This window comes from Anolis sagrei, chromosome 1, assembly GCF_037176765.1.
Source record: "Anolis sagrei isolate rAnoSag1 chromosome 1, rAnoSag1.mat, whole genome shotgun sequence".
NCBI lineage: Eukaryota > Metazoa > Chordata > Lepidosauria > Squamata > Dactyloidae > Anolis > Anolis sagrei.
In genome coordinates this window covers 197,134,966-197,162,557 of record NC_090021.1, presented here as the reverse complement: position 1 = coordinate 197,162,557, position 27,592 = coordinate 197,134,966, and the positions used below count along the sequence as shown (strand labels likewise).

The 27,592-nt window shown below is 39.9% G+C and overlaps 1 protein-coding gene across 1 annotated transcript in view; it reads left to right on the top strand.

Moving 5' to 3' along the window:
- Positions 1-217: 217 nt before the first annotated feature.
- Positions 218-27,592, top strand: part of CSRNP3 (cysteine and serine rich nuclear protein 3) — a 119,637-nt gene continuing 92,262 nt past the window's right edge. The window contains exons 1-2 of the mRNA XM_060778261.2: positions 218-374; positions 25,032-25,199. Of these exons, the coding sequence (XP_060634244.2) occupies positions 25,055-25,199 (145 nt within the window). The 5' untranslated portion in view covers positions 218-374; positions 25,032-25,054. The remainder of the gene's footprint in view (positions 375-25,031; positions 25,200-27,592) is intronic.

Sequence of the window (27,592 nt, the reverse complement as noted above, 5' to 3'; positions counted from 1 at the left end):
TTTTATATATATATATATATAAATAATCTTATCAATGTATTCATAACAGATAATTTAAAAAATAAAGAAGGTTTGGTTGGACTGTGAGCACAATCCAGAAATCAGTCCCTTTCCCATTTTGGCCCTAGCATGTTTTGCCTTGAATCTGCTGCATCTCTCCCTGCTTCCCTCCCCACTCTCCCTCCCTCCTGTTGTTTGCACAGAACTTGAAAGAAAGGAGGCAGCAGAGGCAACAAGGAAGCCAGAGCAAATTCCAGGGGATGCCAGGATGTCTTGTCTCTGATTGGCCGACCACCATTGAACGGCTGATGGAGGACGGAGCAAGTCTTTCCTTCTGCCTTGATGGACGTGCACTAACAGCATCCCAATTGCAGGTAACTGAAATGCGGGAGGTCTAGGGAGAGAAATAAGGGGAAGAGGAGGTCCCATTCCTTGCCAACATCCCAGAATATTTTCTGTGCTTGGAAAATGCTGCTGTGTGCATTTTGTATAACCCGTCCGATGCTTAGTACTAATGGCTTTCATGCAATCGGACAATTTGCTACTAACATCTCTTTTGGTCCATATACAGGGGATGGGAAGAGGAGTGTATGCATGTGAGCCCTTTGGCAACTTTTGGATGAGGTGACTCACCAGGCAGTTGTAAATTAAGTTGAAATATTTGGAGCAGAGTGTCCCAGTGCAAAGTGAAGCTAGATTGTAAAGATCATAGCAGCGGCAAATAAGGACAACACCAGGAAATCAAAGGAGGCCTAGGACAAATTGAGACATCAGCTGATATATCTTTCCATCGAAATATGGTCTCTTTATTTAGATTGTACTCAGATATGTACTACTGAAAGAACTGAGAAAATGTTTTGTGCTAGTTGTTACCTTTAATGAATTTTAGAGTGTTATTTATTTTTAAATATTTCTTCTCCCCATAATATGAAAAAACAAGATATTAAACAATTTAACATACAGCCTGAAATTAAGATTAGTTAGAAAACAGAGATTTAGCACCAATATCCCAGTGTCGTAAACAGAAAAGTAGAAAATTCACGCATTGCAAAGGCTACAGTGAATTCCTTCAGCTGTTTAGCCTTCATTATTGCATAGCTACTAGGACTCCATCGACACCGTCATATAATGCAGTTTGACATTTTATTATATGCTCAGTGTAGACTCACATAGTGCAGTTTAACCTTCTCTGCCAAAGAGTATTGGTGTCTCACAAACTACAACTTCCATTATGCGTCTATTGTGATCATATAATGCAGTTTGAAACTGCATTGTACAGCAGTGTAGATGGGACCGTATATGATCAGTTCATATTATTGATCTAGATAGCTTCTCTACGTACAATTGTCAACTCTCGGCATTTGTGCCAGCATTATTCTAAGCATGATTTTAAACCTGATTGGCATATATTCAGTAGAGTCTCACTTTTCTAACCTTTGCTCATCCAGTGTTCTGTATTATCCAACGCAGTCTGCCTCCTGCCCGCATCCACACCTGTTTTAATATATTGCAATGTTTTGGTGCTAAATTTGTAAATACAGTAATTACTACATAATATTACCATGTATCAAACTGCTTTTTCTGATGATTTGTTGTAAAACATGGTGTTTTGGTACTTCATTTGTAAAATCATAACATAATTTGACATTTAATAGGGTTTTCCTTAATTCCTCCTTATTATCCAACATTTTCACTTCTCCAACGTTCTGCCAGCCTGTTTATGTTGGATAACCGAAACTCTACTGTACAATATCAATTAAATTTGGTCACCTGTGACCAGGCCCGTAGCCAGGATTTCGTTTGGGGGGGCTGAATTTTTTTCAGGGGGGATTTCGGGGGGCTGAGTTTCGGGGGGGCTGAGTCTGAGTGAAAGAGGGTCTAGCCTAGCAAAACTTTTGTATCATTACGCCAATACCCCCATGCATATGGGATATATTGAGTATGGTGATCAGATCATGATATGAATAAACACAGCAGTTTAAATAATGCACCAGTAAGGCCCTTTCGCGAACCACCATGAGAATTTCGGGGGGGGGGGGGGCTGAAGCCCCTCAAGCCCCCCCCCCCCCAGCTACATGCCTGCCTGTGACTATATATCTTGTACTGAAATCAAGTAACTCCTTACAATGAATACTGTGTTGCATTTAGGGAAAAAATGTACGTATTTCACAAATGGCTTGCAACTGCTGTCAGAGACGAAGGCACTCTGGATTTAAATGGTTTTTCTCTCATGGGATTTTAAAATCATTATTATTATGATTTGATAATGAGCACAGTATTTTTTGGTTAACGTACCAAAATCAAAGCAGTCCTGCTTCATACACAAATTATCAATTAAGCATGGAGAAATATTATGCAATTTCTGTTGTCTGAAATCTCAGGTCCTTTCCTGGGCTGCGGTAGACCCCAATCAACCCAATGAAACATACTCAGCAGGAGTGAAAGACAGGACAGAAATCAATGTATTCAGCTATGGCCAGAGTGGACACCTGGGGCAGTCCCAAATCCAGCATGACCCCCCTGGCTCAAACCTGAGTATTTTGTAGAAAAATTACACACATTCGAAAATATGAAGGACAGAACTGATTGGTGAAGTTCTCAAGATCTGTAGTTTCGCTGGGTGCAGAAGCTCAGCCATACCTGGCTGCAGAATGGCTAAAAGATTTAAGGTCCGTGAATCTCAGTTGATGATTGACTGAGCAGTCTGGAAGGACTTGTTTGAAAATGAAGATGTCTGTTGCCTGCTGTTTCTGCCTCCCTGAGAGGGTCTGGGAATGGAATTTGGGCATGACTGGGAGATAATGGTGCCTGAGAGGATTTTACCCAAGGACACAGTCTGGGATAATGGTATTCCAAGACATCCTGATGGGTTCTGGGATTTAGAGACAATGGCTGTTTAAGTGCTCTGAAGGGTCCCACAGATAAGACAAAGGGGCGAGGAGGTGGTTAAATAAGTTTTTTGGCTCCTGCTGGGCATGGACCCTTTGTGACACAGGAAGAACCAGCTGAGACCAATTCATATTTATAGTGATGGTGCAAGTATGGAGAAATGGGTGGTACTTATGCAAACTTGGGGCCACACCCTTGTTGGAAATACAACCTTCTGAAGCCTCCACTAGTTGTTTGGTACATATATAATTGCTTGCTGTATTTTATGTGTGTATTTATTTGATATTTTATTTAACTTCTTTGTTGTGGGAGGGGCTGCAGACCATGTGATCAGAACTGGGCATGTTCAGATCTAAGACTCTATTTTAGTTTGTAGAAGCCATTAGACAAGGGTTCCTCAAACTCAGGGGTCGGATATGGCCCTCCAAGGTTATTTACCCGGCTCTCGGGACCTAGAGAGGCAATTCATCCATTCCTCATTTTTGGGTCCATTTTCAATAGTCCTATGGACATAATTTCTGGACATTAATCACCGAAGTGTGAAATATGAAGACAGTTTTCCTATGTCTTCCGCATATCCCATGCCAGTAGTCCTGACCTTTCCAACTAAAAGGAGTGGATTATCAGGAGTGGCAAAGAACTTGGAAGGTTTAGGCTGGATCTACACAACCATATAACTGCATTATGTGGTCAGTGTAAACCCATATGTATTCAGTGTAGAAGTAGCTTGGAGGCATACAACAACTACTACAACATTATGCATCATCATTATAGGCAATCACTCGTGGCCGAGTAAAATTGTCTTCCAAGGGGAGAGTATTGACAGGGGGTCCGTAAGTGACTGTAGAGATCTATATCCACATGGCTGTTCACAATGAGGAATAGATTATGTGCATAGAGGCTGAGAGGAGACATGATAACCATGTATAAATATGTGAGGGAAAATCATGGGGAGGAGGGAGCATTCTTGTTTTTTGCTGCCCTGGAGATTAGGACATGGAACAATAGCTTCAGACTACAGGAAAGGAGATTCCATTTGAACATTAGGAAGAACTTCCTGACTGTGAGAGCTGTTCAGCAGTGGAACTCTCTGCCCTGAAGTGTGGTGGAGGCTCCTTCTTTGGAGGCTTTTAAACAGAGGCTGGATAACTATCTTCTGAGGGTCCTTTCATTACAATTTTCCTGCTTCTAATCAGGGGGTTGGACTGGATGGTCTCTTCCATGAGGTCTCTTCCAACTCTATGATTCTATGATTCATAGATTCAGTCATTGTTAAATCCCTTTTCTACATTTTCTCCTTTATCTTTATGTCAAACTACTCTGAAGGACTTATTCTTCCCCTCCCCTTCCCACTGCTACTTTCTTTCAGCTGTTTTAATCTGTTCTGTTTTGCAATTAGTAATTTACCGTTCGTAACAGGAAGGTAAACATTTAGTTTGCAACTATGGTTTCTGAAGAGCACATTTCAGAGTAAATCCTGTTATGGGAGGGAGAGAAAGCAGATTTATCACAGGAATATACATTCTCCTTAACATCGGTTTGATTCATAGGGTGTAATTCAGTCATCTGTCAAAGCTTTCACAAGTGCAGGCTGAAAGCATTTCCCTTTGGAGATGAGAAATTTTTCTTCCTCCTATTTTAAAAATGGTTGTAAAGCTTGCTTTTTTGCTTCGGCTATTGAAGTAACAGTGATAGAACTGTTTATGATTTATTCTGTTACTTGAGATGTTTTTCTGTTATTATTTTTATTTTTTTATATTGTAAGCCTTTTTTATCTTTTATATTATAAGTACAGTGTATAAATACTTAAAATGAATGAGAACATTCTGAATGTTTACTGTTTTCAAACCCATTAATACAGAGGCTCGGGCAGGCAAAGATCTTTTCTGAAGCTAGTGGTATTGACTTTGGTTTGTTAAACTGAACCCACCAAAATGAAACCTGGGGAGTGCTATCATTATTACCATTACCATTACCACCACCACCACCATCATCATCATCATTGCCCCGCTTTATCTCCTCAAAGGGGAGACAAAGCGACTTGACATGAAAACGTTAGTATACAATTTAAAATAGACAAATATGCAACCATTGAAACAAAATTAAACATAAACAGCAGTAAAAAATTCACAGTTAAAATCACAGAATTATAGAATAATAGAGTTGGAAGAGACCACATGGGCCATCTAGTCCAACCCCCTGCCATGCAGGAAAAGCACAAAGATGGCCATCCAGCTTCTGTTTAAAACCCTCCAATGAAGGAACTTCCATCAGACTCTATAATAAGGTCCACTCTCCCTCTTGACCACATTATCTGCCAGGCTCAGGAAAAGCCAAAATGAACATAAACATATGTTCATTTTAACATATGAACATCCCCTCCCGTGTCTAAGCATCACAGCTTATACCCATCCTACTCTGCCCTACTTTGGCCACATCATGAGGAGACAGGAAAGCCTAGAGAAGACAATTATGCTGGGGAAAGTGGAAGGCAAAAGGAAGAGGGCCCGACCAAGGGCAAGATGGATGGATGGCATCCTTGAAGTGACTGGACTGACCTTGAGGGAGCTGGGGGTGGTAACGGCCAACAGGGAGCTCTGGCGTAGGCTGGTCCATGAGGTCACGAAGAGTCGGAGACGACTGAACGAATGAACAACAACAACTCTGCCCTGTTTTGCCTTTAATTTACTCATGTCTCCTAATATGAAAGCCAGTGAGGTGTGGTGATTTGAATGTAGTACTGTATAATGTTTTGTCAGACTTAGAGGGAAATTAGGGCTTGAATTTCTGATAAACTATGGAAACCTATTGGATGGTTATATTTTCTCAGCCATGTAGGAAGGCAATGTCAAACCTCCTCTTGCTGCTGTCGAGTTCTAGGTGGTTCTCATCCAGTAACCAGGGCAGAGTTTAGTTAAACCAACACAAAATGAGCCAAGACCAGATTTACCTAAAAGGAGAACTAAAACATTGAGTCTTTCAAAGGACAGAAATATAGCACACAGCTGGGTTAACACAAAACAAGGTCAACCATTCCAGTTAACATCAAGAGTTTTACTAAGCCCGTCCAGGTGCAAGACCAAACAGTAGCCAAGGTTCCAGTCCAAAAAACTTTACTTAGGACCTTATCAGATGGGCAGGTGTAAAGCAGAAGACATTGGGGGAAATCGTGGGGCAGTGGAGGGAACTGTCAGGCTCCATTGCCTCCCGTCAGGCTCTGTTCCCTCCCATCAGGATCTGGCCTCTGCCTTCCCACATGGTTTCCTCTTCGGCTCCTCTTCTGTTCTTCAATGGGGAGTCAGGTATACACCCGACTCCTCTGGTCTCCACTGCCACAATGCTGCTGGTATGGAGCCCCACTGAGTAGCCCTGTGTCGTGATATGGGGTCAGTGGGACTCCGAGCCAGCTACAGAGATAAGCGGGGAAAAGACTCTTCTCTCACTGCATCTGATGAGATCCTTAGAATAACATTTCAAAATTCAAGAGTACAAACTGTAGTCAGAGCTCCACAGTCAAGTCAAATAGTCAAGGGTCAAATTGAAGTACAAGTCCATAAGTCACAGCCAGGGTTCAGGAAACAAGGTCCATGACAAGGTTACAGAAGTGGCAGAGTCCAAAATAGGATCGCAGGAATGAGATTAGGGCCCAGAGTTCTAATCTGGGACAACAGCTAAAGTCCAAGATATGAGTACAGCATTATCTGTTGCTGAAGTTTGATCCAGATCCATCACTGTTTCTTCCCTAAATCACTGTCATTTCTTCCCAAACCACTCCAGTATTTTCTGTTGTTCATGGTAGTTCTCTGTGACAAGTTTGGTCCAGGTCTGTCATTCGTGGGGGGTCTCAGTGGTCTGTGTAAATCATAGCTGAAACGGTTGAAGGGCATGCAAATCCCATTATCCATTGCCCATACTCCCCCAAACATATTATTTTTGTGATTAACCACTATACTTTAATTGTCTTCATTTTGTGAAAATGAAAATACATCCTGCATATCAGATTCTTACATTACGATTCATAACAGTAGAAAAATTACAGTTATGAGGTAGCAACAAAAATAATTTTATGGTTGGGGGTCACCACAACATCAGGATTAAGGAGTCATGGCATTAGGAAGGTTGAGGACCACTGTCATAGACACCTATGATGCATTCTTCAAGAGGGAAGGTCAGCTTGACCCCTTCCCTATAGTCAGATTAACCCCTTCTAAGCACTCAGTAGCAGCCAAGCCACACCAGACAAAGTGCTGATTGTCTTGGGGAGAAAGGTAAGATTGCCCTTTCTTAGCAACCTGATTAGATTAACTCCTCCCAAGCACCTCAGCAGCAACCAATCCAAGCCAAACAAACTGCTGGCCATGGCAGTTATCTGAGGCCAGGCAGATTCTCAGTAGAATTATTCCCAAGGCACTGGACAGTGGAATGCTAACTGGTGATGCATCCCACATTCTTTTGGCAGCAGGGCACGACACAATCTACAAGAAGAGGAGCACAGGCATTCTTACTGTTGCCTATTAGTGTGCCCCACTACTGGGATGACTGTCATCAATCAGCACCTTGTTCTCCAGCAACTTAGAAATCCATCTGTCATGGGCAGGATTCTGAGGAACTATTTTGGTCACCGCACACTCAGATGTCTCTTTTAATTGGCAATGGCACTGTTTGCTCTTCAAGAAGAATGTCCCAATCCTTCAAATTATGTAGAAAATCACCTTTCTTATTCTTGTGTCATGTATAGTTGGCTAGGCTCAGCACCATTGCTGCAGTATTGCTCAGACCAACATATTGCTCTTCTACATCTGCATAAATTATGTTGGAGCATGCAAGAAATCAATTAGTGTGTGTGTGTGTGTGTGTGTGTGTGTGTATCAACTGTAAAATAAGATGCATGACACTGATTGGTCGGGCTATGCCCGGGGAGCAAGCTAAGCCTTTATTTATTTATTTCGTATCAAAAGCATTGCATAAATTAGTATAAAACTGACAGAAATAGAAGGCGCAAAGGCAGCTAAATATCTTTTGATCCAAAACAGGCAACAGCAATGGCATTGTCTGTAGCTTCCAACAATTCTTCCTCCATAAATGAGGCAGGACATAGTGGACAAGCATACAGATGTGGAGTTGTCTGTTCTGCTCCACAGTCACACAAGGTGGAGGATTCTTCTAGGTAGTGTCATTTTGCCAGGTTGTCTTTTGATCTACCCACTTCACTTCAGTATCTGTTCAGGGACTTCCAAGATACCCATTCTTGGCATGGAGGAAGACCCTCGTGGGGGGGGGGGGCATCCAATGGGGATTTCCTGATTTAGCTGCCCAGAGGGATACCCTTGCTGTTGCTGGGGGGACGCCAAGAGGAGTGGTAGTTCTCATAAAGCTTTTCCTTGATTTGAGTCTACTGGGAGGAGGCTGGTAGCTATGTAGTGGAGGGCTTTCACAGTGTTCAACCTTATTTTTCTCTCACGGGACACAGAAAGAGCCTCCTAAAAGACAGAGTAAACAGTCGGGCATCCCCCGGGCAACGTTCCTTGTAAACGGCTAATCTTTCCAAATTTATTTATTTACAGTATTTATATTCTGCCCTTCTCACTCTGAAGGGGACTCAAGGCGGATCACAATGTACATATACATGGAAAACATTCAATGCTGTTTTTGACATACAAGACATACAGACAGATAGAGGCCATTCAGCAGTTCTTCCATTTTGGATCTTGGAGGTTGCTCAATTCAGCCACTGAGGGAGCTGTCGCTTCATCCACTATGACACCGAGCCTTTTTGATCATAGTATTTCCTTCTTGCTCTCCAGCGGTCCCTAATTCCTCTACTCATAGCACACAGCTGTTGTCAAACTGCTTAGGTCGTCAGTGAGCTGGGCATTTTTTAACAGCTTTTTTAAAACAAACAGTTATTAACAGTCAGGCACTCAACCCTGGCTTAGGCTTCGAACTTGCCACCTTATGGTCGGCAGTGATTTATTGCAAGCTGATTAACCAGTTGTGCTACCAGCCCAGCCCCTTAGCATTGCTTTTAAACAAGCTAAGCTTGGGACTTTTGGATACTGTAACATTTTTTCAGGCTTGAGGTATGCATGTGCACAGACAGAAGCAGAGAGAGTTTGGTATGTGTTCTTGCTTCAGGAGCTGCTGAAGGAGTTTCCCTAAGGACACCAGACATGCCCCAACGCTGGCAGTCTTTAGGAGGAGCCTGAAAATGTGGTTGTTCCAGTGTGCCTTTCCTGAATAAGGGAAACTCTTAGCAATATGTCCTCAAATGCACTTTAATATTGATTTAGGATTGTCTGCATGCCCTCATCTTTCCTCAAAAACCCTATTCTAGTTTAATTTTAATTATTACATTTGGTCCAGCCATAGGTTTTTAAATGCTGTATGTTATTGTTATTGTTTATTGCTTATTGTGTATTTTTTGTTTTTGAGTTTTACTTTTCTGCATTGATTTTTGTTATCGCTTTTGTTTATAGATGTGCTGTGGGCTTGGCCTCATGTAAGCCGCACCGAGTCTCTTGGGGAGATGGTAGCGGGGTACAAATAAAGTATTATTATTATTATTATTATTATTATTATTATGTACATAGACAAAGAAAGACCATTTTGAATCTCTCATAAAAAGGACATTTTGTGAGTTGATGTAACTGATCACATTATTGTAAATATGTTGTTCTGATATACATAAAGTAAACTACTTGTTTTTTATTGTACTTTATTGTTCACCTGTGTGGCATATTTTCTTTATCTGGCAAGGCAGTGTGTGGGCTGATCAAACGTGACCTACACATGGCTTATTTTGCATTACGCCACAAATTATACCCCAAGAGACCTGGACAGTGGACACCATATTCTCTGCTTTAGGGGTGGTCCACCAAAACCCCCTTTTCCACTGCTGAAAAACTCTCAAATCCACAAAAGTCAAACCTGCAAATATGAGGGGCTGACTGTACTTGATTACTTTTCTTTGGAGCTCCATTTAGACAGGGATTAAGTAAGCTGTAGTTTATGGCTTTAGTTTTTATGAGGTGTCCCAAAATAAAAAAAAACCATAAAATACTCCCTCCCTGCAAAGGTAGACATGGGGTAAGGGGTCTGGCCTTTTACACAGAACATAATTTAAGGTTTTGGCTTGTATTAATCTGGCTCTGCTTCTCCCTCGTAGTTCCTGATCAATCAGCTGAACTCTTCTGCAAGGCTGGCCTAGTTGCAATTAAGAGTGGGTTGCGTGGGAGACACTGTACAGTGGACTGTGCCTACTAGCTCCAGTAATCAAGAGAAATTGGTAGAAACAGATCTGAGTTCCACACACATTTCAATTATTCAGTTTCCTTGGAAACCTTCTGCCGCAGATGGATTTGCCTTTCCGCGGCTAAAAATATCTATGTAGCCCCTCTTGGAACAACAAAGAAGCGAGAAATACAGAATGGGTGACTGCATAGAGCACTACCACACTAATTTCTTAAGTTCTCTTAAGAGCCAAAGTAGACTACATGAACTGCGGACCTGTAATTTCTTATCCCACGTTACCTTTCAGTGTGGTTGGCAAGCTTTCATCAGCCTTGCAGAATGGAGATAAGCTTCCTAGCTTTGGCTGCAACTCCTAAGGGGAGGCGGGGGGATGTGGTTGTGTGGGAGGGTGAGAGATAAAAGCTTCCAAAGAAAATAGCTGGTAGCTGGCAAGTGCAGAAAATACATGGGAAAATGTAGAAAAATACATTAGAGAATGTAGGGAAGTGTAGAAAAATACATTAGGGAATGCACCCCCCTTCTCTAATGCACCCCTCCTTCCCTTCATTTCAGCATGAGCAAAATTAGTGCTCTCTCTCTCTCTCTCTCTCTCTCTGCAAATTTGGTCTAGGCAAAGGATGCCAATCTTCTCTTCTTGTGGGTTATTTTAGGTTTGCTGCTTTAATTCGCACAAGAACTAGTCTTTGCATTTGCTGCATTTAGGAATAGGCTTTGAAATTTGCATTCCATCATATTTAGAGCTTGTCTACACTGAGAAAAAATCATAGTATTGTTGAAGGCTTTCATAGCTGTAATCACTGGGTTGTTGTAGGATTTTCAGGTTATATGGCCATGTTCTAGAAGCATTCTCTCCTGACATTTCACCTGCATCTGTGGCAAGCATCCTTAGAGGCTTGCCACAGATGCCACAGATGCAGGTGAAATGTCAGGAGAGAATGCTTCTAGAACATGGCCATATAGCCTGAAAAACCTACAACAACCCAAAAAAAAGTTTACAGTGACCCCAGTTTATAGTGACCCCAGGCCCTTCCATACAGCCCTATATCTCGGAATATCAAGGCAGAAAATCCCACATCATCTGAGTATAGACTCAGATAATCCAATTCAAAGCAGATATTGTGGGATTTTCTGCCTTGATATTCTGGGGTACAGGGCTGTGTGGAAGGGCCCCCTTTAACACCATGCATATCACACACATCATGGTGAGATTTCCCCGATGAACTAACCTCTGTTAGGGAGTGATCCTCATTGCCAATCCTCTGCAGTATGTTTGGCCACATGGCTATGGACATCCAGTTTTTTTTTTCTGTCATGCATGCAAATCAACATATTTCCTGTTAAGCAAAGGTATTCTAATAGAAGTATCTATATGAAATACTACCTGTGGGAAAAAAAATTAAAACTGGCAGTAATACTCATCTCTCACCAATCAGAGCAAACAAATTATCACAGCCGTTCTATATCAGAAACGGAGTGTCAATGAGATGAGAATGACTTTTAAGTCCATGTAAACAAGCCCTTAATCTTACCGCTGATTGATTTCAAGTGAGGTATTATCCCCACACCTTATTCTGTACTGGCTTCCAGTTTTAGCCAAAAGATACCCAGAGCTATTTTAAAAGGACCTTCTCAGTAGTGTCACCATAGGCTTGCAACTTCCTTCAGTGAAAAGCCCATCTGGCCATCTTTTTAATGGAACATGGTAAAAACATTTTTAGAAAAAACTTCGGCATCATTAAAAAAACGTTTTTGTACTGTAGGGGATTTTCAACTGTTTTGCTTTTGCATGTGAAGATGAATAATTTCTGTAGCTTTCTCTCCACTGCAGGAGAATATGAATATAAATGCAGGTTTATCCAGTACTAGATACATAGACTCTGATACTAAACAAATGTTTTCTGTCAGAAACCATACTTTTCATGTTTTATTGAAGGCTTTTATGGCCAGAATCACTGGGTTACCATGGGTTTTTCAGGCAATAGTGTGAGGGTTGGTAAATGTGAATAAGCAGAATAAGTAGAAGCTTTACCGTAGTATTTAAACCAAGGTATATCCTGCTGTATAATAAAATGTCACTCAGACTTGTGAAACAAATAACGGTATCTTTACTTTGGTTCAAAAGTTCAAACAAGGTAACAATATATACATCGATCTCTTTGGATACAGGCAGAGAGCAGAAAATAGCTCTTTTAAACAGTCTTTGAAATATGCCTCATGCCATAAAATGATCAGTCCTTAAGATAGTTGGCAGCCAGCACTTTCTCTTCACTGCCCAAAATGAGAACAATGACAGAATGACAGTTTGAACCGTTGGCCTCAGCAGCTAACCAGAGGCAGTAGCCAATCAGAACCCTGGCCCCTGGCATACTCAGCCAATCGGCTGCTGACACATCTCTCTCCAGTTAACTCACCATATCATGGTGTTCTTTTTCAAATCCTATCAAACAGAACCTCTGAAAATGCCAGTATGGATGAAGGTGAAATATCAAAAGAGTATGCTACTGGATTATGGTCATACAGCCCCCCCAAAAAAAACAACACAGCAACTCATATTTTTCATGTCAAATACACTTACTAGATATGTATGTTTTGCACAGACATAATGGATTTGCACAAAAAAAAAACAAAACCTTTTTTTCACAACACTTTCCCATGTATTTCTGGAAACTGGGCCAAAATCCTACATTGGGAGACATACATGCAGCTACTGCTCTGTTCTTGTGTTTCCTCAAAACCCGCCTTGCATGTCTCTACATGGCAGAGAGTGGAGGATCATCATCATCATATTATTATTATTATTTTCCTCTAGCTGAACACAACTGTGGTGAGCACCTGGAATATTTAAAATATCATTGCAGCATGTACAGCTAAAGCGAAATAACTGGATGAATATGCATCACTCCTGATCCCTTCACTCATCCTGATCCCTTCACTCATCCATAACCTAGAAGTTGGGGTGGGGGTTACAGCAGTGGTGTCCAACCTTTGGTCCTCCAGGTGTTTGGGACTCCAACGCTCAAAAGCCCTGGCCAACTTGTTTAATGGTCAGGAATTCTGGGAGATGAAGTCCAAAACACTTAAAGCACCAAAGGTTTGAAACCACTGATGTTCAGAGTGAGTTTAGGGAAAAGCTTTTGGTTGTTGCATATTTGGAAGAGAATTCTGATCTAGACAATGGCAAAAGAATTCAGTTACAGAGGTATACATTGGATGCAATCTAACATAAATTGCTAACAGAACACCAGGCTGTCTTTAGTTCAAAAACATTGTTATCCACAAGACACAATTTTCACACTTGTTTCCAGGACCATGGAATATTTTACTTTATTTTATTTTTGTGTGAAAAGCATGGATTTGTGCAAAGCCCACCGTTTCCTTTTCACATACCCTTTTCATGTACATCGAGAAACTGGTTTTTGCTCAAAGTCCACACTTTTGCAAATAAAACTATGTGTATCTGCCTTTCCTGAATTTCCCAATATGTAAATATCAGGTAAACAATTGTAATAGTCTCATACCTATATTTATTATTTCTGACTGAGTTTTCTGAATGGCAAGACATTCATCTTCTACCTGGGAAGTAAATAATAATAATCAGAGTGATCTTGTTTGCTGTGGACTCATCTTGTTGTGTTTCAAATAATAATAATAATAATAATAATAATAATAATAATAAATTATTAGAAATTATTATTATTATTATTAATTAAAATAATAATAATAATAATAATAATAATAATAATAATAACTAAAAGGCCACCTTACTTGGATCTGAGCACATCATTCGAAAATACATCACACAGTCCTAGACGCTTGGGAAATGTTCGGCTTGTGATTTTGTGATACAAAATCCAGCATATAGATCTTGTTTGCTGTGACATACTGTGCTTTTGTGTCTATTATTATTATTATTATTATTATTATTGCTATCTGGTATTGTAATTATCTTTAATAATTATCATATGGAAAACTGGGGAGGGCTTCTGTACCTTTAATGGTTGCATTGAAGGGGAAATTTCAGTGAGTTGTTGCTTGTTGTACATCCAGGTAACAAGCAATACCGGAAATTCCCTCTTCTACACAACAATTAGATATTAGATTTGCCAGTTTTTACTCTGGCAAATCTAATATTCAGAGTTAGCCACCTTGAACACACACACAAACAAGGTTGCGATACCTTTTTCAAGGTGTAAATATATTAATATGCCAAGAATTAACAGAATATCAGTTGTTGATGGGGGTGTTGTATTTACATCTCATTTACAAGCTTTCCAAAGTTGTCAGCTTGGCCAAGGGAGGAAACAGAATGCTGAACAGTATTGCTGTTTTAACACTGAAATATTACTAGGAATTGAACCAAGCTTAGAGCGAATCAGATACTCAGGCATAAATTCAATTTCCATTCTCAACCAGAGTTCAAGTGAATTGAATTAAATTGAATATGTGAAGCTAATATAAGGATTGACTTTCCCAGTGGGTCTCCTTAAGATGTGACCGGAAACAAGATTTAGGCCAGAATTTTCCATGAATTGCATTACAAAGCTACTTGTACATTTCACATGGGTGAAGTCATTACAACTGATTTCAGAATGTGCATTTTGAAAGTGGTCATATGTTAGGCATTGTTTTTGTTTTTGTTTCAAAAAATAGGTAGTTGAAATGAGTGTGGTGGTAAAAAGCATTTGTACTAGTATAGCTTCGACTGGAAGCCCCTGGTAGTGCAGCGGGATAAACAGCTGAGCTGCTGAACTTGCTGCCCGAAAGGTCAGTGGTTTGAATCCAGGGAGCAGGGTGAGTTCCTGCTGCTAGGCCCAGCCTCTGCTAACTTAGCTGTTTAAAAGCATGCAAATGTTGACAAATTACCAAGGAATATGGAAGAAAGAAAAAGATTGGAGCCCAGTGAGGGAATATCTACAACAAGAAAGAAAAAGAATGATGATCTAGATGAACAAAATAAAAGAAGTATGGCCCGAGGAGGGACAGAAATGAAGATGTGAAGCTTATATCAGATTATGTAACTAAAGACTGGAAAGAAAGGGAAGAACATACCACAAGGAAGAAGACTGGAAGTGAAAAATACCCTACCCCTTCTCTCTTTTTTCTTTTAATACACTCGCCTATCCTTCTATTATTTCCTACTTTATATTTTTTTAATTTATACACGCAAAATTTCAATATTTTTTTTAAAAAAAAGAAAACATGCAAATGTGAGTAGATCAATAGGTACCGCTTCTGCAGGAAGGTAACGGTGCTCCATGCAGTCATGCCGGTCACATGACCTTGGAGGTGTCTACAGACAACGCCAGCTCTTTGGCCTAGAAATAGAGATGAGCATCACCCCCCAGAGTCAGACACGACCAGACTTAATGTCAAGGGGAAACCTTTAACTTTTCTATTTTCGATATACAAAACTGATATTTTCCAAATTGCCCATGGCCCATTATTTTTCAATTGATAGATGTCCAAACTGCTGCTGCTTTTCTCCTATCAATTATATTAAGAAAATTATTTAGTTTTCAATGAATCATTATAATGCAAATAACATTTTGTTTTTATGCAAATGTTGCTGAGTAATAACTGCAGATAATTATTTGTTCTGCTTCCCTGCCAGACTTTTTCAGAGCACGTCGTTCCTCTCTATTTGATTAAAGTGAATGAAAACTAATATTTTTACACTCTTGGACATTTAAAAAAAAAGAAAACATTAAAATGATTCCATAGTTAATAAACATAGACAAATAAAAATAAGATTTCCCCCTCTATTTTGTCACAGCTTCCTGTTGAAACATTTAGAATTCCAGTGAGAATGCTTTTCGATATTGTGTGTTTACCTTCAACTAATATCTAAACAGATACTACCCCGTTGCACATCTTGATAATGTGTTTGCTTTTGATTAACTGAAATAACTGCTCTGGGTATTTCTTTCTTTGTAAAGCAGCATATTGATGCCATATATCAGAAAAGACATCTCATGGATTCATCCTTTATTTTTAAAGTATTTCAAATGCATATATCAGGTCTCCTTGAAGAAAAGAAGAATATCTATTTCATAGCAACAGATGAAAAAAAGAAAGACAATTTAACTACAATATTTTTCAGCCCAATCCACAAGGACCTGATAATGTTAAAGGACTGGAATGTAATTGCATTATCCCTCTTACCATAAGGCACACCTATGAGAGAGGCAGCATCTCCACCCACTTAAATACTCTGCTTTGCTCTCAAACCCCCCGGATGCAATTTAGGAGCGCCCCAAAACAGTTATGCTGTCCTAACAGCTGTTTCAGTGATCAGCACATTGGCACCAGTTCCCTGTCCTCATGGAGGCTGCGGCCCCATCTGCACTACCATATAATGCAGTTTAGATTCATATAATGCAATGCAGTTACACTACATTATATGAGTCTATACTGACCATATAATGCAGCCTGAAAATGCATTATATGGCAATCTAGATGGGGCCTGCTACCGCCACTATCTTGCCAGCATAAAGCAGCTCCCTAAAGGCAAAGCCATGCTTGCAATGCCATTTCTCATAGGTTACAGTGGGGCATCCAGCTATACTATCACCAGAAGAAGTTGCTAAATAATAATAATAATAATAATAATAATAATAATAATAATAATAATAATCGGCACAATGGGTGCAGTGCCTAAAGACCTTGGCCTGCACTTAAACACAATTGGCACTGACAAAATTACCATCTGCCAGCTGCAAAAGGCTACCTTACTGGGATCTGCACACATTATTTGCCGATACATCACAGTTCTAGACACATGGGAAGTGTCCGACATGTGATCCAATACAATAGCCAGCAGAGTGATCTTGTCTACTGTGGACTCATCTTGTTGTGTTTCGAATAATAATAATAATAATAATAATAATAATAATAATAATAATTTTATTGATTAGCCCTTAGGCCATATCACAATACCAAACAAAACAACAAGGCTTAATAAGTCTTGATTACACCCTATGTAGTAAATTAAAATAAGACACTATGTAGTAAATTAAAAGAAGACACGAATAAAATAAGATACAGTAAATAAATAAATAAATAAATAAATAAATAAATAAATTTGTTTTGCTTAAGTACAGAGCTGTTTTATATGTTATTTTTGGATCTTGGCCACATATAAAATATGTTTTTCTGATTTGAGATTCCCAATATATTGTCCGTTTGATATATGGACCAAGGTAGAAGTTTCTCACCTTCGGATACAATTTACAATCAAATAATATGTGTACTATATCCTCAATTTCAGGTGCTCCGCAGATACTACTACTACTACTACTACTACTTATTATTACAAGGCACTCCAAGTGCAGTATATAACATAAATGGTACATGAGTATAAAACAATATCACAAACAAAATTATAAAAGCAACCGCTATCAATACATAAAATAAAATAAAGTAACACAATTTAAAAATGCAGAGCATCTGTAGTTAAAACTAGCTGCCATCAGTCAAGGCTTCTTCTTGTCAGGGTTTTTCAACACTCAAAATGCATTTCCCAACTATTTTTCAAATATACTTTACATTCATAAGAACATAACTGAAAATGTAGGCTTCAATGGCTGTATCATTTCACCTGTTTCTAGGACATCTCAGTAGTAAAACATAACAAAACATCATGGCTACTTGATTTTATCAGTCCACTCATTCCTCATGCATTATGTATCACGAGTTATTATATTGTGATTTGTTGTGAGTAGCTTTCTGCACAATCCTATGGGAAAGTTGCATGCAAACAAATGGATTGTGATGCTGATGCTGACCTTTTGGTTTTCCATCCTCTTAATAGGCTTCCTGGGGGATTTCATCTACCTATACCCAGTGAATGCTTACCTTTTCCCAGTGATGGATTTGTAGCTATGCTTGTTGGTCTTAGATCTCTTGCATTATCGTAAAACATGGCTATTCTGTATGAGATATATCGTTACTGAATCACTTCATAGTGTCCAGTGCAAAATATTTTAGAAAAACTCAAAACCTGTGCCATATTTAGATTATGAAGGTGGCAAATAGAGAATATTGAAGAAAAAAAATCATGGCATGACCTATGTCAATGTTTTTAAGTGTTTTTATGTTGTTGGGGGCGTCGAATTGTGCCAAATGTAAACCGCTCTGAGTCGCCTTCAGGCTGAGAAAGGCGGCATATAAATATGGTAAATCTATATAAATAAATAAGGAGCCCCCGGTGGCGCAGTGGGTTAAAGCACTGAGCTGCTGAGCTGCTGAGCTTGTTGATCGAACGGTCGCAGGTTCGATTCCGGGGAGCGGCGTGAGCTACTGCTGTCAGCCCTAGCTTCTGCCAACCTAGCAGTTCGAAAACATGCAAATGTGAGTAGATCAATAGGTACCGCTCCGGCTGGAAGGTAACAGCGCTCCATACAGTCATGCCGGCCACATGACCTTGGAGGTGTCTACGGACAACGCTGACTCTTCGGCTTAGAAATGGAGATGAGCACCACACCCCAGAGTCAGACATGACTGGACTTAATATCAAGGGACTACCTTTACCTTTATATAAATAAAAATGTCATGTCCATTTGTGAGATTAACAGAACTCAAAAACCACTGGACGAATGGACACGAAATTTGGACAGAACACACCTAACAGCCCAATGTATGTCCTCCACTAAAAAAAATCAATTTTGTCATTTGGGAGTTGTAGTTTCTGGGATTTATAGTTTACCTACAATCAAAGAGCATTCTGAACCCCACTAACAATGGAATTGAACCAAACTTGGCACACAGTTCTCCCATGATCAACAGAAAATACTGGAAGGGTTTGGTGGGCAGTGTCCTTTGGTTTTGGAGTTGTAGTTCATCTACATCCAGGCAGCACTATGGATCAGGACCAAACTCTACACGAATATTCAATATGCCCAAATGTGAACACTGGTGGAGTTTGGTGAAAATAGAATCTTGACATTTGGGAGTTGTAGTTGCTGGGATTTATAGTTCACCTACAATCACAGAGCATTCTGAACCCCACCAACAGTAGAATTGGGCCAAACCTCCCACACAGAACCCCCATGTGGGCCACAGCAACGCCTGACAAGGGACGGCTAGTAAATAATACATAAATGAATTGATGCATCCATTCATTCTTAGGCATATTTTTTAAAACTGAAGAACTGTTGCATTTGGTGATGAGCAAATTTGCAAAGATAACTGAATGGTGACGGGTGGATTGGTTTGATAGTGGGGATGTAGAATCAATTATACCACAATGTTTATCAAATGGATTTATCCCTCATGTTGTCTCTAGATTTCTAATTTGTCATGAATCAAGAAAGAGTTGTGTGGGAAGGCCTAGTTTCATTTTTTCCTCCTTTTTTTTTTTAACTTTTACTACAATCTCTTCCTGGAGAAGGCAGGTAGCTTGATTGATCTTATCTGTTCCTTATCAGCGGAATACCAATAACTTTGCAAGCCGTAGCTAGCAATATCTCATCTATTTTTGAGATATCATCCTCTTACTTTTTTGTGTGGTTAGAATCTATTTGCTATTGGGGGCTCTGTTCCTACAGGCAAATTTCAGACCTTTCATTATGAAATTGCAGTTGCTTGATAGTAATTCGCAAATTTAATGCTGCATACATTATCAAAAAAAAAAAAAACACAATGGAGGACGTTGTTTCTAAGGGACACATTATGTAGGAAGTGGGAGGATAAGAAAGTATGCTGAACACGCTTCATCTCAAACCCTAGGGATCCCCGACCAACCGCATCTTTCTCATTCTCTCTCTGTTTCTTTTTCACCTTTTGTAGTCCCTCCCTCCACGTACATTTTACTCCTTGCAGTGACAGTTACAATTGCTGCAGTAGATACAAGAACAACTCTGTGTGTTTCACTGCTTCTCTTGTTCAGACAAAGTGATGTGGTTTCTCCCCTCACTGCCTCCAGTATAAACATGCAATTCTTTGTCTGCTGTCTCCATTAGCATTTCTGTCTTGCATCCATGCCGCACAATTATTTTTCTTGGGGAATGTGATGCCAGGAGACATCAGCTGGGTTATAATTAGCTCTGTGCCGGCAGCTCTCAAAAGCTATAGACAAAGTGGCACTCGGGAAGGTGCAAAACCATTTATTCCTGGACATTTGAAAACATTGACGATGCAGCTACTCATGTATCATAGAATCGTCGAGTTGGATGAGATCCCAAGGGCCATCCAGTCCAACCCTCTGCCATGCAAGGATACACAATTGACAGATAGTCTTCTATCTTCTGCTTAAAAATTACCAAAAAAAGGGTATTCCAGCACACTCTCCACCATAACCTTTACCATTTTGGTTGACATTTTCTTTTTCATTATTGTTTCTGCTCATGGGAGTCCTGTGTGCCACTTTTGGTTCAATTTCATCATTGGTGGAGTCTTTGATTGTAGGTGAACTATAAATCCCAGCAACAACAACTCTCAAATGACAAAATCATAATTTTTTGAGTTACGGTCACTCCTTGGGTTAGTAGGTGTCTTGGGGCCAAATTAGGTGGCAATTCGTCCAGTGGTTTTTGAGTTATGTTAATTTCACAAACGAACATTATATTTTTATTTATATAGATTGCATTTACTACATTTATATCCCGCCCTTCTCATCCCAAAGAGGCCTCAGGGTGGCTCACAACAAAGGCACAATTCAATGCCATAAATGCATATACAGAATAATAATAAATAATAAAACTTTATTTATACCCTGCCACCATCTCCACACGGGGACTCGGGGTGGCTTACATGAGGCCAAGCCCAGCAATACAATACATCAATATAACAGAACACAGCCATAAAATGTAAAAGTAAAAATACAATACAAAACCAATTATAAATAACACATCAACAATATAAAATCACGACATTTAAAACACAGAAGTCGAACACTATGGGTAGGGCCAATTCTAATAGAATTAAAAATTAAAACACTGGGTGAGACAGCAATGTAATATATCTGGATAGGGAAACCGAAGGATAAAATAGGATTGATTGCATTAACAGGAAAAATAAAGTGCTTCCGAGGGCATTCTGCACGAATTGGTCAAGTCTAGGGATTATTGTACATTCATTCAGTGAAGGCACACTGGAATAGCCAAGTTTTCAAGCTCTTCCTGAAGACTGCCAGAGTGGGGGCTTGTCTAACCTCTCTGGGGAGCGAGTTCCAGAACCGGGGGGCCACCACAGAGAAGATCCTCTCCCTTGTCCCCACAAGTCGCACCTGTGATAGAGGCGGGAGTGAGAGAAGAGCCTTTTAGGAAGATCAAAGAGATCATGTGGGTTCTATACAGAAATGTGGTCACGCAGGTAGGTGGGTCCCAAATTGTTTAGGGCCTTGTAAGTAAGAATCTGCACCTTGAATTGGGACCAGAAGATAAACAGCAGCCAGTGGAGCTCCTTGAACAGGGGGTTTGACCGCACCCTGTAATTTGCTCCAGAATAAACAACATATACTTTAAAACCACATAATTAAAACATATCAATCTTAAAATGATTAATTAAAATCACACAATCCAAAGGCATATTCCAGAAGCCATTCCCGTTGTCAATTGCATTATTCATTATTACACTGGGAGATCATTATTGCACTGGGAATCATTGTCCAAAGTCTTGGTCCCACATCCATGTCTTCACTTTCTTCCTGAAGGTCAGGAGGGAGGGGGCTGATCTAGTTTTCCTGGGAAGGGAGTTCCATAGTTGAGGGGCCACAAATGAGAATTGTCTCTCTGGGCAAGATCCTAAGGTGTATTTTGACATCTAGTGCCAATAGAATTGCGTCATTCTTTCCTTTGCTTTCTTGCTAAAGATCACTGTAACGTGTGTAATATGGTTCCACATCCCTTCAGAACAGTTTTTGGGGATGTATGGGGGTGTGGGCTGCAGTAGGAAAAGACACAAATTCTGGTAGAAATAGTGAGATCCAGCAAAATTTCACAATTAGATGCTTATAGTCATTACAACTATGGCTTAATGAATTCATAGATCTCTTACAAAGCAAGGTTCATTAAGATTTTTCTTTGTGCAATTCGGCATTCAGCGGTCTTTATGTTTTAAAAATGTTTTGCATTCTACATTTTATGCGCAAAGCAAAACTTTGCTGAAAATTCAGTATTTGTGACTTCTTGCCTTGCTAATACAGGTTGAGCACCCCATATCGGAAAATCCAAAATGTTTCCAAATCATCCACATGGGTTTGCAATATAATAATACCTTTGTGTTGCGATTATACAGAATAAACAAACTTTGCTGCATGATGTAAAATATTCGATATAAAATTTCCTTCAGGCTATATCTGTAAGATATATATGAAAAACGAATAAGTTTTGCCTTTGGAATTGGGTCCCATCTCCAAGATATCCCATCATGTATAAGCAAATATCCTAAAATCTAAAGGGGTGATCCATAACCCAAACTTCTCTATTCTGAAGCATTTTGGATAAGGAATATTTAACCTATACAATTTTGATATGTAAACATGTACTGTGTTTATGTAATACACGTTGCTTTATGCATATCAAAACAGAAGTATTCCACCTTCATTGGACTATGTGGGTTTAACAATTGGTGTAAACTTTAGATGTTTTAATTTCTTTGGTTTTAATGTGTGTTTTAATTATATTTTGATTTATGACATTGAATAATTGCCTATGTGTAAATGCCGCTCTGAGTCCCCTTTGGGGTGAGAAGGGTGGGATATAAATATGGTTAATAAATAAATAAATAGTAGATGCTGGTATAAGACTGCAATCCTGTGCGGTATGCATTTTCCTGAGAGAACACAGTCGGAATTACATCTGCATAAATATGCATGGAATTGTTCTGTAAATGGAACTGCTGAGTTCCAAGACATACAGAACTACTGCAGTCAGGATTTTGTTCTGACTGTACAACCATTATAAACCTACCACATCTTGTAACATCTCTTCTCTGTCTTTATTCGTGGAATATCAACTCGAAGACATTTTTTTATTCAGTTGTACACAAGTAACAATAATAAATACATCATGCCTTATACAGTTTTCTTCAGCCATTTAGAATGATAATGAAGGATGCAAATATAGCTGTAAAACTAAAATTTCAACAATTGAAACTATTACTTGGTTCCAGGTCAAATAATACACGATATTGTGAAGGGCAACATGTAGGACATTACCCAGTGCTCCATACCCTTTTCTTTTTCTAAACCTATGTTTCGATCTACACATAGGGCGCTTCCAGACAGGAGTCAAATCCACGCCAAAGCAGATTTTTAAAACCTGCTTGGGTGCAGATTTGAGTCCTCACACCCATACCCAGGCTACTGAGATGGCATGGGGCCATCCCCCCCCCCCCAAAAAGCCTTTAAATTAAACAAAAACTTAGGGGGTGGGGAGGGGGCAAGCAGGAGCAGCGTAATAGTGGCCTTGTTTTTGTTTAATTTTAAGGCTTTTGGAGGGATTGGGAAGGGGGCACCATCTCATTCCTCCAGGCTTTTGGAAGCCCAAAAAGGTGAGATGGCAATGGGGACTAACCCCCAGGTAATCCAAAGACTACCCATGCATCAATCCTCACAGGCCCAATACCACATTAGATCCAGGCCTTTCAGAAGATTTGGGTCAAATGGGGTATCAGATTAATTCACTTTTACCTGAAGCATCATTTGGACACCTCAAGTAAAAGCCCAACAGGCTCTGCATTTTGGTCCTGTCTAAATGGGCCCATAGTTTTTCTACATGTATATTCAGGAGTAAGTGCTGTCTGTGATGGAGGCTAGATGATACAACTCATACCAGCTTTTTCTGAATTACTATAAGGCCCCTTCTGCATTTTTTCTTAATTTATAGAGAATTGTCCTATTGCTTTTATGCTTAGTTATGTGGTGTTGATTTCTGATTTGGTTTACATATGTAAGACATTGAATTTTGTCATTATCTCTTTCTAAACAGCTTTGAGTTCCCCCAGGGGTGGGAAAAGTGATATATAAATATTGTAAATAAATAAAATAAAATAAATACACTGCCATATTAAATCTAGATTATCTGCTTTTGAACTGGATTATATGGTAGTGTAGACTCATATAATCCAATTCAAAGCAGATGGTGTGGTTTATTTACTTTAATAATGTGGATTATATGGCAATACAGAAGGCCTAAGATGCTATAAGATTGCTTTGCGTGCTAGAACAACTATGCCTTTGAAATATCTTTTTAAAAAGCAAAATGTACTAAAATTGAATGCAAACAGTTCTAAGAATTGTAAAGTTATTGCACTGTGTTATGGTTATTATTGGTCTTTTTCTTATTGCCTTTGGCATGGCGTGATTTCAGTTTTGAGTATTGTCCAGCTGTAGCTGAAGGTGCCAAGATCTGAAATATTGATCTTTGGCTCACAAAGTGTTCTCACTTTTATGAAAAGGAGACAGTATTCTTTCTCGTGGAGCAATACTGATTTGAATTAGAATTGATTGTTAATTTCAAAGCTCCACGCACAGAGAAACTAGGATTGTAAAAGTGAAAAACTGGAAAGGGCTTTTGGCTGTATAGAAGAAGCCATTTCAGCAGGTTTGTTACCTGATTGTGCGACAAGCAAGAACTGTTGAAATCCCCTTTGCTGCACAGCTATTAAGCGTATAGGATCCCCCTCCAGTTCTCAATCTGGCCATCCTACCATATATACACACCCTTTATCCAAGGGAGTAGAAATCCAGAATATGTTGAGCTTTGCTTTTTAATTCTCATTGACTGCTGTAAGAAGTACCAATTTCCCGGGAGAAGCAGCAAGCAAATGTGTTTGTAACTCCTTCCCCCTTCCTCCCCGCAAACCTGCCTCTAGCAATGACTTTGGAGATCTTGATAGCATGGTCAGCGGTCAAATGTTTTCATGCTTCATTTCTCCCATTCCTCTGACAGGTACATGTGACAATGTGGAAGCTATGAGTAGAATTTTAATGAGGAAGTTTGAAGAAGTTGGCAGCTCCTCTCTCTTCTCTGTGTGGGAATCGGATGATGAAGTTTCGAGCGGCAAAAGTGCTGACGATGGTGATAGCGTCAATCTGTCCACTCCAGACCCTTTTCTTCGTAAGTACCAAAGTAACAGATGCCAGGTTCTTTTGGGGCGAACGTTTGTGGCAATGTGTTCCTTTTGAAAAATATTCACTTTGGAATTCTTTCATCTCTTTAAATGCGTCGGTAAAACCTATATAGCACAAACATTGAGTCAGAGCTTTAAAGTACAGCTTGAAAGGCTGCTCAAAAACAGAATAATTTTCAGAGATTCAAGGGAGAAACTCTATGAAAATTGTTATTGTGGGCTCCCCCACCCCTCCCCCTGGCAAGATTGGTTGTGTAAGTTTGTTTTTAAGTTGAATTTGTATGTAAGTCAGAACAAGTATATTTTTAAATTGTAACTCCAGATATACATCTTCTGGTTTTGGATAGCATAGGGAAGAGTTAACACCCCTGTGGTGTTTGTTTTGCTATCTGTGCCCCTGTTCAGAAGATTTCACCTCACTTTCTGTCCCAGTGATACTTGGATTTTGGAAAAATTGGCTTATTGTAGATTGGTTATAAAGTGTTAGTGGAGACATCTTTTCCCATGATAACTCTTTCAGGAGAGAATTTATCTTCCTAGAGGCAGATTCCTCTCACTTCTTGTTGCCTCATCTCCGCTCTTAGCTATGAGTCGTATGTAAGTTGGATGTTTATAACTCAGGAACTGCCTGTATAGACTGTAGATTTTTTTCTTTTGCTGTGTAAAATTTTGTGAAACATCACTAATGAATGAATTGATTATTCTATTTGAACTCATATTTATCTGAATTTGCTTTGATCTTAATGATATATATAAATGATATATATCTTAATGATATATATAGAACCACAGTGGTGTAATGGCTTGGTTGTTGCGCTATGGCTCTGGAGACCAGGCTTGACTCCCTGTTCAGTCATGGAAACAATTGAGTGACCTTGGGCAAGTCACATACTTTCACAGCCTTAGGGCACTTCCAGGCAGTGTCAAAATCTGTGCCTGAGGAGACGGGAGGGGCGAGGAGGAAAATCCCCACCCCATCTTCTCGTGCATCATTTCTTTACACCAGGAGGACGTGAGGAGAACCTTTATGGCAGCCAGGTACCTTTTAAGTAACTTTTCAGGGCTAAATTTGGGGCTTGGGGAGAGGGGGTGGGCGCTATCCTGCTCCTCTGGGCTTTTCAAAGCCCAAAGAAGTGAGATGGCTGTGGAGACTGACTCCCGGGATGTCGAGGTAGTGAGTCTCTATAGGCTCAATATTTTAATAAACCTGGGCCCTTCAGAAAGGCCCGGATCTAATCAAGTATTTAATTAATTTGGAACAAACCAAGGAAACCTTCATTTGTTCTGAATTAATTCATTTTTACTGGAGGCGTCATTTGGATGTATCCGGTAAAAACCGAGACAGATTCTGCTTTTTGGACCTGCCTGGATGGGCCCTTGTAGGACGGTAATGGCAATCCTGAACAAATTCTGCAAAAAGGAGGAGGAGGAGGAGGAGGAGGAGGAGGAGGAGAAGCTTGAAGATTCCTCTTAAGGACATCATGAAACAGAAACAGAAACAATATATATATATAATGAAAATTTAAGAAACAGTGGTCATTCCTCCACCCACTTTTTGGACAAATTAAAGCAAACCTATAAGATCCCAGCAGTAGAGTCGTATGCTTGATTTTGTTTCCTTCCACAATTTCAAAATAGCTCCTGCATTGTGCTGCGGCATGCCATTATTGAAAGATAGACCATTTCGACAGCTGTTCTGTTGTGGCCAGTCAAAAAATGGTGGTGGAGCCCATGCCGCTACAGGCTTCCGAACCAGCCGAACATGTTGAAGGAAAATGTCCAAATGAATCCGTGCACAAGCCTATTCTGCCTGATTTTGGAAGTTAAGCAGGGAGTCCTGATTAATACTTGGATAGGAAACTGCCAAACAGTGCCTGGTGCTATTGGCTATATTTCAGGCCACATAGTCCATATATCCCAGGATCTAATTCCAGTTTATCTGCTTATCCTAGATTATTTGATTGTGGGAACTCATATAATCCAGTTTAAAGCAGATAATCTGCTATCTGATCCTGGGATAAAGGGCAGTGTAGAAGGGGCCTCAGTGAAAGGACCTGGGCAACCAGGGGCGGCTCAACCCATTACACAAAGTAAGCATTTGAAGTATAGTTGATTTTGCCCAGGGGCGCTCTTGAGGCACTCTTGGGGAAAAATAGACCTTGACATATGCCAGTTGTAATCACTGGGATGTATAGTTCACCTACAATCAAAGAGCATTCTGAACTCCACCAATGATGGAATTGAACCAAATATGGCACACAGAACTCCCACGATGAACAGAAAATATGTATCAGTGATTGGTTGGGGGGGGGGGCAAAATACTGTTTGCTTACCATTGAAAATTACCTAGGGCCACCTCTGTGGGCAACCACCACCTCTG